The sequence below is a fragment of the Amblyraja radiata genome, chromosome 24 (genome assembly GCF_010909765.2).
Source record: "Amblyraja radiata isolate CabotCenter1 chromosome 24, sAmbRad1.1.pri, whole genome shotgun sequence".
NCBI classification, from domain to species: Eukaryota; Metazoa; Chordata; class Chondrichthyes; order Rajiformes; family Rajidae; genus Amblyraja; species Amblyraja radiata.
In genome coordinates, this window is record NC_045979.1 from 23,277,375 (window position 1) to 23,294,901 (window position 17,527).

Sequence of the window (17,527 nt, forward strand, 5' to 3'; positions counted from 1 at the left end):
TTGATGTAGGTGGAGCTGATGCCAAGGAGAAGTGAGTTGCAATAGTCCAGTCGGGAGGAGATGAAGGCATGGTGTAGGATAGTAATCTACCTTCCTGTTTTTGCTACCAAAGTGGATAACCTCACATTTATCCGCATTAAACTTAATCTGCCATGTATGTGCCCACTCCCGCAACCTGTCCAAGTCACCCTGCATTCTCATAGCATCCTCCTCACAGTTCACACTGCCACCCAGCTTTGTATCATCTGCAAATTTGTTAATGTTACTTTGAATTCCTTCATCCAAATCATTGATGTATATTGTAAATAGCTGCGGTCCCAGCACCGAGCCTTGCGGTACCCCACTAGTCACTGCCTGCCATTCTGAAAGGGACCCGTTAATCCCTACTCTTTGTTTCCTGTCTGCCAACCATTTCTCTATCCATGTCAGCACTCTACCCCCAATACCATATGCCCTAATTTTGCCCACTAATCTACAGTATATGGGACCTTATCAAATGCTTTCTGAAAGTCCAGGTACACTACATCCACTGGCTCTCCCTTGTCCATTTTCCTAGTTACATCTTCAAAAAATTAGTCTTCAAAAAGTTACATCTTCAGAAGGTTCGTCAAGCATGATTTCCCCTTCATAAATGCATGCTGACTCGGACCGATCCTGTTATTGCAATCCAAATGTTCGGCTATCTCATCTTTTATAATTGACTCCAGCATCTTCCCCACCACCGATGTCAGGCTAACTGGTCTATAATTCCTGTTTTCTCTCTCCCGCCTTTCTTAAAAAGTGGGATAACATTAGCTACCCTCCAATCCACAGGAACTGATCCTGAGTCTATAGAACATTGGAAAATTATCACCAATGCATCCATGATTTCTAGGGATGCAGACCATCAGGCCCTGGGGATTTATCAGCCTTCAGTCCCATCAGTCTAACCAACACCATAAGGAGGCAGGTACTATGTTGGTCTTCATTGTAAGATGTTTTGGACGATAAGTGCAGCGACGTCTTGCTTGAGTTATACAGGCTATTGGTGAGACCACACCTTGGCCTGTTCTGTGCACTCACTAAGGAAGGATACAAATGCCACAGAGGGAGAAGAACAAAGATTCAACAGGCTGATTCCTGGTATGCTTGCATTGCTCATTGGTTCCATGAAGCTTGTGCTCAGTAGAGTTTAGAAGAATGTTCAGACAGTGCTCTGCAGGCTGAACGGAATGAGACTATTTCCTCTGGCTGTAGCTCTAGAACTAGGGAGCCACAGTTTCAGGATATACGGTTGGACATTTACGATGGAGAGGAGCAGAAAGTTCTTCGCTCAAGGGATGGTGATCCTGCGGAATTATGTGCCACAGAAGGTGGCGACCAAGTTGCTGAATATATTGAGGTAGGAGTTTGATAGATTATTGATCACCTGAATCACAATTAATGCATTCCATTTGTCACAGCACACTGGATGACCGTCACCAGAAATGATCACCACGGACGATCAATTTACAGCGGCATGGTGGCGTGGTGGTACAGTTGCTGCCATACAGAGCCAGGGACCCAGGTTCCATCCTGACTACGGGTGCTGTCGGAATGGAGTTTGTACATTCTCCCCGTGACTGTGAGGGTTTTCTCCAAGATCTTCGGTTTTCTCTCACACTCCATACAGATTTGAACGTTAATTAGCTTGGTGTAAATGTGAATGTAGTGTGTGCAGGATAGTGATAGTGTGTGGGGATTGCTGGTTGGTGCGGACTTGGTGGGCCGAAGGGCCTGTTTCCGTGCTGTATCTCTAAACTAAACTAAACCAACACCATCTTAAGGCACTGGGGGACAGGCTAAAAATTCTGGCCTTGTAGCATGAAAGCATAACAAGAAATTGGAGAGGAGGGTGGAGTGGGGAACTGAGGTACAGAGAGATGTGAGGACTCTGCTTCAGCCTCCTCACTGGACTCAGATGCATCCAGTGTAGAGGGCTTCTCTGGACAAGGATTATTGATTGCAGAGAGTTTGGGAAGCTCCACGCACCACGAGAATCCCTCAGCTTATCCTCAAGGTAGACTGATCAAAGTACAGTTAATAGGATCAGATTGCATCAGCGAGGATAATGTCCTGAAGCTTGCCAACTCCAGCCTGGGTTATAGGACTTGTACTGGGAAGGGCCACTGCATGCCTATACTAGTGACTGTCCGTCCATCTTTCAATGCTCCCATCCTCCTCTACCTCCTCAATCTCACTGTTTTTCTCCAGTTCTCTATTCAGTGGTGTAGGCGGCTCTGATTTTGAAATAATCACCTTTACAGACTTGAGCTGATTAGATGGAGAAAATGTTAAAATAGGGGTTAGTTAGATGAAGAGAAAAGACCCAGGCAGAAAGAGAGAGGGTGAAGACAGAGGACAGCGTGAGAGAGAGAGAGTGGGGTGTGGGGGGGGGGGGGGGGGGGGGGGGGGGGGGGGGGGGGGGGGGGGTAAAACGCACATAGATACAGGTTGCAGGAGAGAAAGTTAAAGAGAGGGAGAAATAGACAAATAAAGAAAGAATGAGATAGAAGTACAGAGAGACAGAGATAGAGAGACAGGAAGCGCACAAGGACAGAGAGAGAGAGAGAGAGAGAGGGAGAGAGAAAGAAAGAGAAACTGGGTCGGACAGAGAAACAGGGAAAGGAGTGAGAGAGGAAGGGGTGAACTGGGGGTAGTGATAGGTGTAGTTAAGCCTGCTTGTGTGAGCTGATAATGAACAGCAATCTGCTCCTGCTGAGTTCCTCTCACACAAGGTCTCTCTCTCTATCTCTATCTCTCTCTCTCTCTCTCTCTCTCCCACTCCCTCTCTTTCTCTCTATTTCTCGTTCTCTTTTTCTCCCTATTTCTCCTTTTCTCTCTGTTTCTATTTCTCTTTTTCCCTCAGTTTCGAACAAATTCTCCATTTTCTTAACCAGGCTCCTGGGGCAGGGATGCAGTGTGGCTGTGGAACTGAATTCGTACACTACTGGCTTCCAGGTTAGTGCTTCATCTACTTTTCCACCAGCATGGCCAATGTTTTCTGTCAGTTCTAAGGTAATTTTCTCCCTCTCTCCCTCTCTCCCTCTCTCCTCCCCCCCATGTTTCTTCTCCTCCCTGTCTACCTCTGTGTGTCTCTCTATTCTTCCTTTCTGCACTCTTTCTTTCTTCCTGTCTAATTTTTCTTCCTCCATTCACCCTTCATAATCTCTATCCTTCCTTTCATCTCTCATCCTCCTCTCCCTCTCGCCATCTCTCATTGACTTCTCCGATCTCTATCTCTTGATTTCATTCCCTTCTCTCCTTCCCTCTCCTCCTCTCTTCCCTCTCCTCCTCTCCATCCCTTCCATCTCTTTCCCTCTCTGTATCCTTTCTTTATCTTTCTCTTTCTATTCTTCGCTCCCTTTATCTCAGTTTTTCCACTCTTTCTGGCTTTCTCTCTCAGAATAATACCTCTCCCTGCGAGTGTGTCTCGTTTTCTCCCCATAACGTTTTTTCCAGATTTTTCCTCACTCGGCCTCTCGTTCTCCCTGCCTGTCTCATCTCTGTTCTTCTCGTAATATCATTTTGCCTTGTGGTGTGTTGTCTTTTCTTTTCTCATGCTCCGCATATCACTCTCCCCATCTCCTTCTCATTCTGTCTATACACCCTCTCACTTACATTCTCCCCATCTTTGTATACCTTAATGATGAAAGTGTTTACAGCGATGATGGGATGTAGGGGCTGAAAAAGATTTTTTTTCACAGTTGCATACAGTAGAAGTGTAGAGCTGGAGGCTGGAAATAAGGAGGTATGTGCAGGCCACTGTGGGTTATAGAGACAGTGAGGGTTGTAGGGGACTGGAACAATTGGTGGGCATTGTAGGATCTTAAGGGGCTTACTGTAATGAGGAGGTCCCTGTAACTCCTCCAGCTCTCTCACTATCCCTATCTCAGGCTTGGTTTGCTCCCAGCAGCTTTCTGTGTGATTTTCCCTCCTTGCACTGTTATGGATATTATTTTCATATTTCTTTGTAATGTAAAGGAGGCCATTTGGCCCATTAAGTGTCTGTCAGGTCACAGAGTGCAAACCCAACTACCGCACCACTAACCCTCCCGCCTAGCTTATTCTCCTGTGGCTGATTGTCTGCACATTAGAGTCAGCTTTTGATGGCTAATTATCCTGTCAACCTGTATACTTTGGAAAACACAAGTGAGAGAACATGCAGATTTCACACAGATGGCACCTGCAATCAGGATTGAACCTGGGTCTCTGCAGCTGTGAGAAGGTTGCATTACATGAAGTAGCTCTGTGTCCCTATCCCATGTTTGAGGCCTGCCTTCTACTCCTGTCTCTGTGAGTCCTATTTGAGGCCGATCTCCGAGGCTTATTTTCTGGCTTGGTGGTGATTCCTGTGTGCTTCGGGACTATTCTCCGCAGGCATCGCCTACCCAGACTGGGCCTACAAACCAGACTCCAGCCCTGGGAGCCACCAAATACAGCTTTGGCACTTCCTCCTGGACTTACTGCGCAAGGAGGAGTTCCGGGAGGTGATCACGTGGCAGGGAGAATTCGGGGAGTTTGTCATCAAGGATCCCGATGAGGTGGCTCGCCTGTGGGGAGCGAGGAAGGGCAAGCCCCAGATGAACTATGATAAACTCAGCAGGGCCCTCAGGTAATGTCGTAGGCCAATGTGTGCCCCAGCATCCTGTCTGTCACACACTGACATTCTAACTGCCACATCCTCCCCATTCTTCTCATCCCTCTCTCTCCCCTTTCCCTGTATCTCCCACGATACTGCTCCCTTCTCTCTCAAAACTTCTCTCCCCTCTAACTATCACCTAGCTCATTTCTCAATTATCTTCCCTCTCTCCCCTATCCCACTCCCCATCTTACCTCATCCCCAACACAAGGCCTCTCTCTCTCTCTCTCTCTCTCTCTCTCTCGTCTCGTCTCTCTCGTCACTCTCTCTCTCGTCTCTCCTCTCTCTCCTCTCTCTCTCTCCTCTCTCTTCTCTCCCTCCCTCTCCTACTCTCTTCCCTCTCTCCCCCTATCTCCCCTTTCTTCCTGCACCTTCAACCTTCCTCCCTTGCTCTCCCTTTATCGTTCTTCTCTGAGCTGATTTCCTCTTTTTCTTCGTTTCTCTCCAGCCTCTCCAACAGTCTCCTTCCCTCCAGCCAAAAACCCTCCTCATACTCTCTTCCTTTCCATCGCCCTGTGCTTTTTTCTCTCTCCTCCGCCTCTCTCTCCAGCCCTTCCAGTTGTCTCCTGTGTTATTCATCACTTATCTCTCCCATCTCTGTCCACTCTTTCTTTCACTGTCCCACTCTCCCTCCTTTCAAGCTTCTTCATCCATTTTCCTCCCCTTCTGTCTCATTTGCTGCCTCTATTATTTCTCTGCACTTTCCCTCTTCCCCACCGCTTAAAATTCCACAACTTCTGTAGTGACTGTCTCTCTTCATTCATCAGCTCTCTCCAGCCATATCTCTCCTTTCCCTCCCCTCTACTTCCCCCTTGCTGTATCCTGCGCTCTCTCTTCTTCCGCACTCTCCTTTTCCATCCCACCTCCCTGCTCTGCACCCACAGCGTGCATTTCTCCCAATTCTGTCCCCGATACCCCACCCTTTCCCCTTTCTGCCTTCTCCTCTTGCCCTCTTCTCCCCTTCCTCTTTCAGCCTGATTCCTCGATCCGTTGCTCCCCTACCACTCTCCCTTAGTCACTGATTCTCCTTCACAAACGTGTGTGTTTTTATTTCTCTCTCTGGATCTCTCTCTCCCTCTCTCCCATCTCTCATCCCAGCTTTCCCATTCCTTCCCCTTGCCTGCCCACTCTCCATCCCCACTCCCTTTCTCACTCACTCTCTCCTCCTATCAGCACTCTTTCCCCTTTGCCTTCCTCCTTATTCGTCCCCTCATCCCGGCATTCCATCTGCCAATTGCTTCTGATCTCCCTTACTTTCCTCCGTGCCCTCCCTCTGCATCCATTCTCTCCTCTCTTCGCTTCCCTCTGATTTCCCCCCTGCAATTACTTTGCCCCTTCTGTCCCCAGTATGTGACTCTGCGCCTCTCCCCCAGGTATTACTACAACAAGCGGATTTTGAATAAGACCAAGGGCAAGCGGTTTACTTATAAGTTCAACTTCAGTACACTGGTGATGTTGAAATGGCCACTATGGGATCTGCCAATATCTCCACTACTCTTGGGGATTCCTGTGGAGGTCCCTCAAGTGCTGGAACCTCATGTTGCCCAGTCCAGGTCAGTCAGTGCATTGCGTTACCTAAGTATTCATTGATGGAGGGAAGGGGAGGAGGGGGCTATGAGAGAGGAAGTGAAATGAGGGGCGAAGAGACGAACGGGGGAAGGGAGAACTTTGAGGAGAGCACTTGGCAGCAGGGAAGAACAGACGAAGAGAGGAGGAAGGGAAAGAGAAGGGTTTGGAAAGGGGAAATTATATGATACGATGGAACTTATTTATCGCAGGAGGGAAATTGATCTGCCAACAGTCATAAAAACACAAAAGACATGAAATATGAAACTAAAGTGACGAGTGGAAAGGATTGGGGGTGTGCACAGATTGGGGAGGGAGGGGGTGGAAGGAGGGGAGTCAGTCTCAGTCTACCCCACGACAAGGGGGAGGAGTTGTACAATTTGATAGCCACAGGGATGAAGGATCTCCTCTAACGTTCTGTCCTGCATCTTGGTGGAACCAGTCTGCGTCTAGGTACACCCCAGGTTGACCAGTGCATCATGGAGGGGGTGAGCTGCATTGTCCAGGATGCTCCGCGGACTTAGGAGCATCCTCCCCTCCGACCAACCTCCCATGAATCCATCGCCGCCTATAGGATGGAGCCAGCCTTCCTATTGAGTTTGTTAATCCTATTGGATTAATAATCCTATTAATTAATAATCCTAGTAATTCGCCCTGCTGCCCCAGCACATGGCAGCGAAGAAGCTGGCACTGGCTACCACCGATTGGTAGAACATCTGCAGCATCTCACTGCAGACATTGAAGGAGCAGAGCCTTCTCAAAAAGTACAGCTTGTTCTGTCCCTTCTTGTACAGGGCCTCAGCGTTCCTGGACCAGTTCAGTTTACTGTCCAGTACACTCCAAGGTATTTGTGCTTCCTGGTAAACTGCATATCCACACCATTGATGGAGGCAGGGGACATGGGGAGTTTTCTCCTCCCAAAGACCTCCATTAACTCCTTAGTCTTGTCGGTGTTGAGCTGCAGGTGATTCAGCCCACACCACTCAACAAAGACGTTGACTACACCTCTGTATTCAGCACATGAACCTGCAAGAAATGAAATAGTGGGCCTTTAGGGGAAGGTAATAGATGAGGGAGGAGAGGGAAAGGCAAGAGAGGAGATTACATAGAGAGCAAGGGACGAGGTTCAGGGAGGAGAGGGACAGATCTGAGTAGGACCATGGAGGATGTCATGGTGTGATAGAGGTAATCTGCACGATGCCCCGCCCTCATATTGGCTCCTCCTGACCTCAAATCCCTGACATTATCCTCCAACCTTGCTCAGGTTCTGCACGACCCCTCCCAGGTCAGAAGGAATCAGATGGAGCGGAAAGAGAGGCCAGCCGTGGACGGGCCTTATTCAGAGACCCCAGCGAGGGGAAGATACGGGGAGATGGTTAACACACAGCCACAATGGCATAGCAGTAAGTGCTCATTACCCAAGGATCATCTCTGGGCAGGGGACGTGGGCGCTGTATGCCGCGGGAGTGAACGGCTGATTAGAATGTCATTGTGCGGTGGGAGGAGAATCAGTGGGTAGGGCACGCGTGTAACGGGGAAGAATGCCCATGGGATGAGATTCAAAGAATAGGAATAGTCTGTGATGGGAGCTGATGTTTATGGGCGTGGCTGTATGACGATTCAGTTGGTGCTGTTATCTGAGGTGGAGGCGATGTGGGTTTGTAAGTCAGCGTGGAGTCCGGATGGTGGGACAGAAAGCGGGCCCACCACCTGTACTCCAGAAGGCGTTGCGTGGCAACAGTACGGGTCACGGGTCGCGACTTCGACTGCCGTGCAACCTCCCTATACTCCAGCTCCAAGCGGAGTGTTGCATCCCATTCCCGTGACCCGACTTGATCCCGGACACGGTGCGGAAGGCGTTTACTGGAAGGGTTCCCAGGACGAGGGGTTTCAGCTGCAGGGTGGGACCGGAGACGCTGGGCTTGGTCCCCTCAGAGGAGAGAAGTGGTGAGAGTATCGGAGAGAGTTGGTCATATTGGTGCCATATTCGGAAAAAAGGGGAAGTGCTCCCACCTGTGGATGGAAGTTGGGAGGGGAGGGGAGGGGGGGGGGGGGGGGGGGAGGGGGTGAGGGCTAGAAATTGGGGTGCGGGTAAAGAATGGGCAAAGATCGGCGATGTTTGGGATCTCGCTGCTCGTGGCGGGCGAGAGTCGGAAAGAAAAGAGGATAGAGAGGGGAAACCTGCAGCGCTGTGGTTTAGGGGAATGGCGGGCCGTTACATGCTGCCAGAATCCTGGGCTGAATGGCCTCCTCTCCAATAATCTTATGGAACATTGGTCGTGGTACTTGATGAGGCTCATTGTCTTCGTCCTGATGACTTCTCTCTGCCGTTTCCTCTCCACCAGATCTCGGCCGGACTGTCTGCCAGCCAGTTTTCCTTCACCCTCCTTCCAACCTGGACACCGGGAAGAGATGTCGTCACCCATCGGCTCCCCGTCCCGGGAGCTCAGGACTCTGCCGACCTGGTCCCTTCTCTACCTGCTGTCAGCCACCGCACCGGCGCCGGTGTGAGATGCGAGTTCGGCAGGATTTGGGCACCGTCGCCTTCACCCGATCCGTGGTACTGGAGTGGGCGCTCCCACTCTCTGGCGAACCTGCTCCATTCCAGAGTTTTTCCCTTCATCCGTCAGGGGCAGTTATCTGAAATCCCTCGTCGTTTCTGGAGGAGATCCACTTAGGGTTTTAGCTTCGCCCCGTCCCAGCTCCAGTACCCAACGATTATGTTCCGTTGTGGATTTTTATGTTTCCTCACATTTATTGCATTAAGCCGACCGTAATTATCCGTGATCTTCTTCCAGCTCGGTATTTTTCTTTTCCGCTTCCAATCCCAGTTTGGGAATGGAATGGAATGTACATTGTCACATGCGACCAGGCACAGTGACATTATTTGCTTGCAGTAGCATACTCAATGTATACATAACGGCCGCCTACAACGCTGAAAAGGTTATAAAGCACGCCAGGTTTGGCCCTTGATATTGGGCACCACAGCTCTCCCCTTATTCACCGTCAAGCACCCTTTGTCCGTCTATTACCTCCATAGATGCTGCCTAACCCTCCGAATTCCTACAGTGGTCGTTGTTTTGCGCACGTTTCCAGCATTTTCACTTTCCTGTATCCCATATAAGTATTATCCGATTCAACACTAGAACGGTTCTGCAGGGTTGAAGGGCTTTCGCTTTAATTCCGTGACCCGTACATTGAGAAAAAATGGATATTTCAGGGACCAGATACAAGATATATATCATAGAAAGAATAAACCCAAATAAAAATATCACAACTCATGGCGTGTCCTCCTAATATTAATTCCCCGTCGCTTCCTCTTCCCGCTCCTATTCGCCTCCACTCTCCCGAATACCAACTTCATCTCCAACCGTGTTTATTCCTTCCCTTTCCTCCGCAGTGTAGAGAAAGCAGGGACTCTTCAGAAGGACTTGGGCAGGTTGGGAGAGTGGGCAGAGAAGTGGCAGATGGAATATAGTGTAGCAAAGTGTGGTGTCATGCATTTTGGTAGTAGGAATAAAAGAGTAGACTATTTCTAAATGGGATGAGAATCCAGAAATCGAAGGTGCAAAGGGACTTGGGAGTGCTGGTGCAGGATTCCCAAATAGTTAATCTGGAAGTCGTATTGGTAATAAAGAAAGTAAACTCAATGCTAACATTTATTTCAAGAGAGCGTGTAAACATGAACAGGGCTGTAATGACGAAGCTCTATAAGTAGCCGGTAGGTCGCATTTGGAATATTGTGAGCATTTTTTGGCACCCTATCTGAGGAAGAATGTGCTGGTTCTGGAGAGGGTCCAGACGAGCTTTACAAGAAAGATCACAGGAATGAATGGGTTAACCCACTGCTTCTTAAACTGGTGACTGGTTTCACTCAAGGACAAATTAAATTATTTTGGGGGTGAATGAAACTAGAGGGGTGAATGAAGGGTGAATTACTTAATTCATTCATATATATATATCCAAGAATAAAACGGTAGTAATCGAAGCCGAAAGGGTAGGATGGGGCTGAAGCCCAGTGTTTAGACGTTGGAATGTGTTTTTTTTAAATCATTCTAATGGAATGATTATCCAACTCCAGTGGTAATTAAACTTTTTTTTCACTCCTAGTTTTCATTACATATTCATCAGCCACTGAAGTCAGCATGCAGGTACAGCAGGCAATGAAGAAAGCAAATGGCATGTTGGCCTTCATAACAAGAGGAGTTGAGTATAGGAGCAATGCGGTCCTTCTGCAGTTGTACAGGGCCCTAGTGAGACAACATCTGAAGTATTGTGTGCAGCTTTGGTCTCCAAATTTGGGGAAGGACGTTCTTGCTATTGAGGGAGTTAATTCCCGGGAGGCGGGACTGTCTTATGTTGATAGAATGGAGCGGGGCTGGGCTTGTATACTCTGAAATTTAGAAGGATGAGAGGAAATCTTATGAACATATAAGATTATTAAGGTTTGACACGCTAGACGCAGGAAACATGTTCCCGGTGTTGGGGCAATCCAGAACCAGGGCCACAGTTTAAGAATAAGGGGTAAGCCGTTTAGAACGGAGGTGAGGAAAAACTTTTCACACAGAGGGTTGTGAATCTGTGGGATTCTCTGCCTCAGAAGGCAAGTGAACACCAATTCTCTGTATGCTTTCAAGAGAGAGTTGGATAGGGCTCTTAAAGATAGCGGAGTCAGTGAATATGGGGAAAAGGCAGGGACGGAAGTACTGAGTATGGATGATCAGCCATGATCACAGTGAATGCAGTGCTGGCTCGAAGGGCCGAATGGCCTACGCCTGCACCTATTGTCTACTGTCTATTGTCTATATCTTTCGGATGTTCAAACGTTGAATAAAATAAAGACTTAAGAAATGAGTTAATTCATGTTTTTGCTCGTGACAAAATAAATTATATATATAATTATACACAAGGGAGAATAAGATGAAATTTACCAAAGTACATGAAACTTTAGTCGAGGTGGAATTAAATTTGGTGATAAAGACTCAAGGGTGAATGATACTGAATAGTTTAATAAGCTCTGGGTTAACCTATGATGAGCGTTTGTCGGCACTGAGGAGGGACCTAATTGAAACGTACAGAATAATGAAAGGTTTTGATATAGTCGATGCGGCGAGAATGTTTCCACTCGTGGGAGAGTCTAGGACTATAGATCATAGCCTCAGAATTAAAGCACGTTCTTTTACGAAGGAGATGAGGAGAAATAAACATTTATGTGCCTGATTTTCTAGATTATCTTGAGGCTCCTTAAGATTGAGAAGTTACATTATTGATGGTTTTACAGGACGTTGGATCCTCATCCGTTAAATGTTAATGGTTACTAAAATACACAATAATTTATTGTTTTGGGCAGTGCTGCTCTACCTGTTTACCGCTGAAGGGCTTCTTCTTAAGTTGTGCAATTATTGAGTTCCTAGTTTTGAGGTGGCTATATTTGAGCTGTGCAAATATATCAGACCTTTCCTCCATCGAAGCTGCTTTGAGTCTGACATGTTCGATTGGTTTCATTTGTTTTTTTTAATAGTTCTCAGCCGCAGAATTTGTTTGACGTATTTACTGGTCTGGTGTGGTACATTAATTTGGGTTAGCTTTAGACTTTTGTTAATTAGTTATAATGTCATAATGTAATGTAACGGGCATTCCCGTCCATTCTTTATGCCGATATCACATCACCGCCTACGTTATCCCAATTTTTAAGCATTTGGTCCGTTCGCCTTTGTGCTGAATAATCTGCCTCAACACTTTTTACCAGTGGTCACAGAACTCCCATAATGTCCACTGCATGATAAATTATTTTAGAGGAGCATAAATCCGTTCTTCAACGTTTCCACGACAGTGATATATGGCTAACATTTCAATCAAAAGGGAGTTAAGGCAGAACTCATTTGGGTTGTTTATTAATTATTTGAACAATGGAAACGATCGGTTTTCTCACTGCATTCTTGAGCTGATCCCTAAATCTGGATTGTGTCACCCCATACACGAATGTATTCGTGCAGCAATTTAAATTCAGAAGCAGCGTTCCAGCTTGACGGAATATATATTCTGATGTATTATAATTGCTGCGATCTTTACCAGTAATAGTGTAATAAATGAAATAAAGAACATATACCATCCACAACAGTATGAAGTTGCCAGACAGAGCGAAGAGCAAAATTATTGATCTTTTTCTGCTCTCCATCTCAGGGTCATTGCGATTCTCTGTATTAGTTTGACCCCTCAGCATTTTACGGACGCGGCTGGACATTAAAACGTGTCTGACTGTCAGAGCGTTGAACAACAAGATTAAGCGAATGGAAGCAAAGGCGTTAAAACCGTGTCAAACCAGTCAAAGCCCACCCACCCCGGCTCATAATAATAGCTTGGCTTGTTGGAACAGCCCCAAGGTATATTGTCGATTATTGCCCAAGGCTTCAGTGTAAAGTACCAGGGAATGCTTTTTGCAAAGAGCAGGACACCAATGTTCCCAGAACTATAGCTGCCGTGTACTCGGTGCAATATTTAAATTTTAGTTTCTGGCAACAGATGGCGACAAATCGATCAAAGGTGAAGGCGACGGTGAACCAAACAGAAGAATTGGTGCTTGCGCGACTCAGGACAAGGATGACGCTGCACACTGGGGTGATGTCCAGAAAACTCCCTGGAAAATAATAATAACTGATCCTCCAGAGAAAGACTTCAGTGATTATAGTCAATAGATCCGCTGCAGCCATAGCTACCAGATAGCGGGTGGTGCACGGCGAAAGGCCGCATTCACTTCGGGACAGGATCACCATTGCCACTAAATTCACTATAAAATAAATAAAATGCAAGTTAAATATATAGATATTAACTGAGCAAATATCGTCGTATCCAACCCCATGCGGTATAGACTGGGTTTATCTGGAAAATGATTAGTGGTCAACAATCTAAAATCAAACTCAAATGAGTGTTAAAGGATGCTATATGAATATGGGTGAAGAACGAATTGAGACCTTCTTCCAGGCGATTGGGAAAATAATAATAATAATAATAATAATAATAATAATATCTTTTATTGTCATTGCACGTCAGTGCAACGAGATTTAGTGTGCAGCTCCATGAAGTGTACAAGAAAGATAAATAAATACAATACATAAATAAGCAAGCTGAATTGATTGACGTGACCATCTGAGGGAGACTGTCCAAAGGGGTGGGTGGGGGGGGGGGGGGGGGGGGGGGGGGGCACTCATTAGGGCCGGTTCAGAGCCGCTATAGCTCTTGGGATAAATAACATAACATAATGCATGATACACATTATTAGCTCTCCAGTTATCGAGAATAGATGGCTGACTTGGAATGGAGTATCAAATATATGCGAACAGATTTGGAGGATGAGAATAATTCACAGAACTGAATATTAATAATAATAATAATAATAATAATAATAATAATATAATAATAATAATATATAATAATATAAATTGTTCCCACATTTCATCTCTTCACTTCTGAAGAGAATATGTGAAATGTGAGGCTAACTTGGAATAGAATGTTAGTCCAATAGCTAAGTGTGAATATTGTATTTGACTTCAATGAGGCTGACGAACCTTGGAGTAAGCCCATGGACGGAGAGTTGTTTATAAATTGTTGTGGAGAAATATAAAACCGACGTAAGGGCACTAACTCAAAGTATATATAATTGAATTGGAACAATGTTGAAGAAAAAATACACGAAAAGAAAAGATTTAATTTAGTACACGATGACGAGGTGAGGTTCTGGAGGATTGAGTGAAATTAGGATGTATCAGGTACAGCATAGTAGCTTCTTATCGAGTCCACATCACAAGATTAGAAATTGTGCAGCCAGAGCTGGACGAACCTCTCGGCATCTGCATACAATAGCGTCTTGCGCTTCTTGTGCTTCTTGTGCGTGGTGGTGGAAGATTGGTGGAAACAAGGCCGCGACATGAACGCTCTTTTCTTGACCCCTGCATAGTAGCTAAGCTGCATGGAAAGCGAGGTTGAAGTGAAATATTGAATAAGCACGAGCAGTGCACGCGGGGAGGATAAAGGGGTATGTAAAGAGCAAGTAGACAAAGTGCATCAGGTTTGTGGGAGAACTTTGATGACATGAGACATACAGTTCCATATGAGCATTACTTCAGGACCACGAAAGAGAAAGCTGAATGTAAGTTGAATGGTGAATTTGAATAATGGACTGGAGGTAGCCATTGGGTGGGGTTAGCATCGTCCAAATAATGAAGTCAAATTATCATCTTGTTAGAACTAGAATTAATGAAGTGGAGCGACAAAGTTGATATTACCATAATGCGTGCAGTATGGTAATAAGAATGTAGATTAGCGTAAGGACCATGATAATAATGCAGTTCAGGGTTCAAATCTAAAATTGAAGGGCATCATTGTGGGGTATTGTGATAATGGCCCCAAAAAATAAGTGCATAGAAACATAGAAAATAGGTGCAAGAGGAGGCCATTCGGCCCTTCGAGCCAGCACCGCCATTCATTGTGATCATGGCTGATCGTCCCCAATCAATAACCCGTGCCTACCTTCTCCTCATATCCCTTGACTCCACTAGTCCCTAGAGCTCTTTCTAACTCTCTCTTAAATCCATGCAGTGATTTGGCCTCCACTGCCCTCCGTGCTGCAATCTGACCCGACAGATGAGCATCATCTTCCACCGTGTCATATTTCAATCTTCATGATACAACATCGAAAGCGACATGATCATACAATCGACAAACGAGATAGCAGATGCTGGAATATCGAGTAAAATCATGCTGCTGGGGGAACGTAGTAGCATCCGGAGATGCAAAGGTGTTGCCGGCCGTTCGGTTGGCATCAGAGCTGCCAATCTATAGAGAAGATGGTACAGCGTGGTGAGAGGGATGGCTGAGACAGGGGCTGATAGCTTGAAGTAGGTGAGATGCGAAATTATGGACAGATATATCCACTTGGGGTGGGAGGGTGTTATGGAGAGCGAGGCTGTTGGATGGTATGTGAAAACAGTTAAGGAAAACTAGTTAGATTGACTAAATTGGAGTCGTGGAAGGGAAGGTATAGTCAGAAGCGGGAAGTCAATATGTTGACCGAAGTACTGGATGGACAGTTGGAGCACGATGTTGGGGGATGGGGTTAGGGGGGGGGGGCGATGAGTTTAGAGACAGAGACTGGTGGGTGATAGTTCAAAACACCTAAGGCAACATAATCGGGCATGTCTAGTCGCGTCGGGGAAGCAAAAGATGGGACTAGGGGCAGACAATGGAACAAGATGTGTAGCCAGATGAGAGACGTATGATGGGAAGGTATGTTCCCGTGATGAAAAATAACGAGAGCAGGGGTCGCGGTTTGCTAAAGCACACAGAGCCGAGAGGAATTGGAACACAACATATTCAACCGTCCATCGACCATGACCATATACCCCATCAACCCAGATATGCATGTCGTATTTTAAGCATTTATTATATTGCACATTATCCTGTTGCCCCCCCCCCCCCCCCATTCAAATGTCGCATTGCTTTACTTCATCATCTTTTTTATTAACAGCTCTACTTATTTACTAATGGGGTAACCCCTTAGCCACGATGTCTGCAACGAGTCCCATTCAATAGACAATAGGTGCAGTGGTAGGCCATTCGGCCCTTCGAGCTAGCACCGCCATTCAATGTGATCATGGCTGATCATCCCCAATCAGTACCCCATTCTTGCCTTCTCCCCATATCCCCTGACTCTGCTATTTTTAAGAGCCCTATCTAGCTCTCTCTTGAAAGCATCCTGAGAAACCCGCCTCCACCGCCCTCTGAGGCAGAGAATTCCACAGACTCACCACTCTCTGTGAGAAAAAGTGTTTCCTCGTCTCCGTTCTAAATGGCTTACTCCATATTCGTAAACGGTGGCCCCTGGTTCCGGACTCCCCCAACACCGGGAACATGTTTCCTGCCTCTAGCGCGTCCAAACCCTTAACAATCTTATATATTTCAATGAGATATCCTCTCATCCTTCTAAACTCCAGAGTGTACAAGCCCAGCTGCTCCATTCTCTCAGCCTATGACAGTCCCGCCATCCCGGGAATTAACCTTGTAAACCTACGCTGCACTCCCTCAATATTCCCCAGGGCAATATTTTCATGGACATTACTTTTAATTCCACCCTCCTTTTCCTCTGTTTTCTGTAGATTAATACGTGTTCAATAAACGTAGAACAATAAATTATATTTCTCTCTGCTTAGATAATTTCTCTCTGCGCATTGATGATTTCCGTTTGTTTTTAATTTTCAAATTTCAAACTACGAATGCATCTGAATTTTAGATTGTTCCCTATATAGATCACCATGTACGTTTTTTTTTGACACGGAGAAAAAAAGACCATATGAATCCCAAATTATAATCACTTACCAGGGATACCAATAATGGCAAGCATCAAGTAATATATTTTCTTGACACCATTGAATATTTCGAGCATGATCTGCTTAAAATGATGTGTTCCTTGATGGTGAAGGCGGTGTTTCTGGGCGAAAGTCCTCCCTGACGCAAGGTTAGAACAATTATTTTATAGCCCGCAAGGTCTCCATTGGGTATTACAGCACTTTTCAAAATCTATTTATAGATTTTGAGCAAACCGATTTCGACAGCAGATGATATGATTAAAATACATAGTCCTGGGACAGAGTTGGAAGCTCCAACATTGCATAACCCTGATCACATTATTTACTGAAAACTTAAAGCAGCATTAATTTCGTGATGTGAGGTTTTTTGTTTCCGCACCATCTTGATCCTGTACACTTCGATGATGGCTTCACGCGCTTGTGCCTGTTATGTGATTGCATTTCAGATAGACACGTTTTCATCCATGTTAGGCGCTATACTATGGAAAGCGGCTCTACTCATTGATTGACTTTATTGTTTGACTGTAATTAAGAAATAAAATAAAAGGCGGGCAATTTACATCTCGGGGATTAGAGATTAGATTATAAAATAGGCTCTGTTTTACAAATAGACAGAGACAATCGAAATGATGGAGTTTCTTAAGAACGGAGTAAAACATAAGGAAGCATTGCCACTGAAACAAATTCTTCTCTTCCAAAATGGTAAACAAATGCAGGTCAGCTACCTCAAACAATATCCGTAAATGAATGCGTCGGAATATTAATACCAATTTAGTTTGCCGCATCGCGGTAAAATCCTCTAAATTGCCGTTTTACGTGAATTGAATGCGACTGTGATTTAAAAATAAATCCCGTTCGGTGTATAGCCCCTATTATTGGCGGCCAAAGCACAACGTTCTACCAAAGCCTTCCTTCTGAGCTTTCAATTCCCATTATCTTA

General features: G+C 45.8%; 1 protein-coding gene across 1 annotated transcript; it reads left to right on the forward strand.

Moving 5' to 3' along the window:
- The first annotated feature begins 1,286 nt into the window (after positions 1-1,286).
- On the forward strand, positions 1,287-8,737 carry LOC116986587 (ETS translocation variant 3-like protein). The gene is made up of 5 exons (XM_033042184.1): positions 1,287-1,381; positions 2,888-2,979; positions 4,399-4,633; positions 6,034-6,213; positions 8,572-8,737. Exons 1-5 carry the CDS (start codon positions 1,287-1,289, stop codon positions 8,735-8,737), a joined length of 768 nt encoding a protein of 255 aa, XP_032898075.1.
- The last annotated feature ends 8,790 nt before the right edge of the window (positions 8,738-17,527 follow it).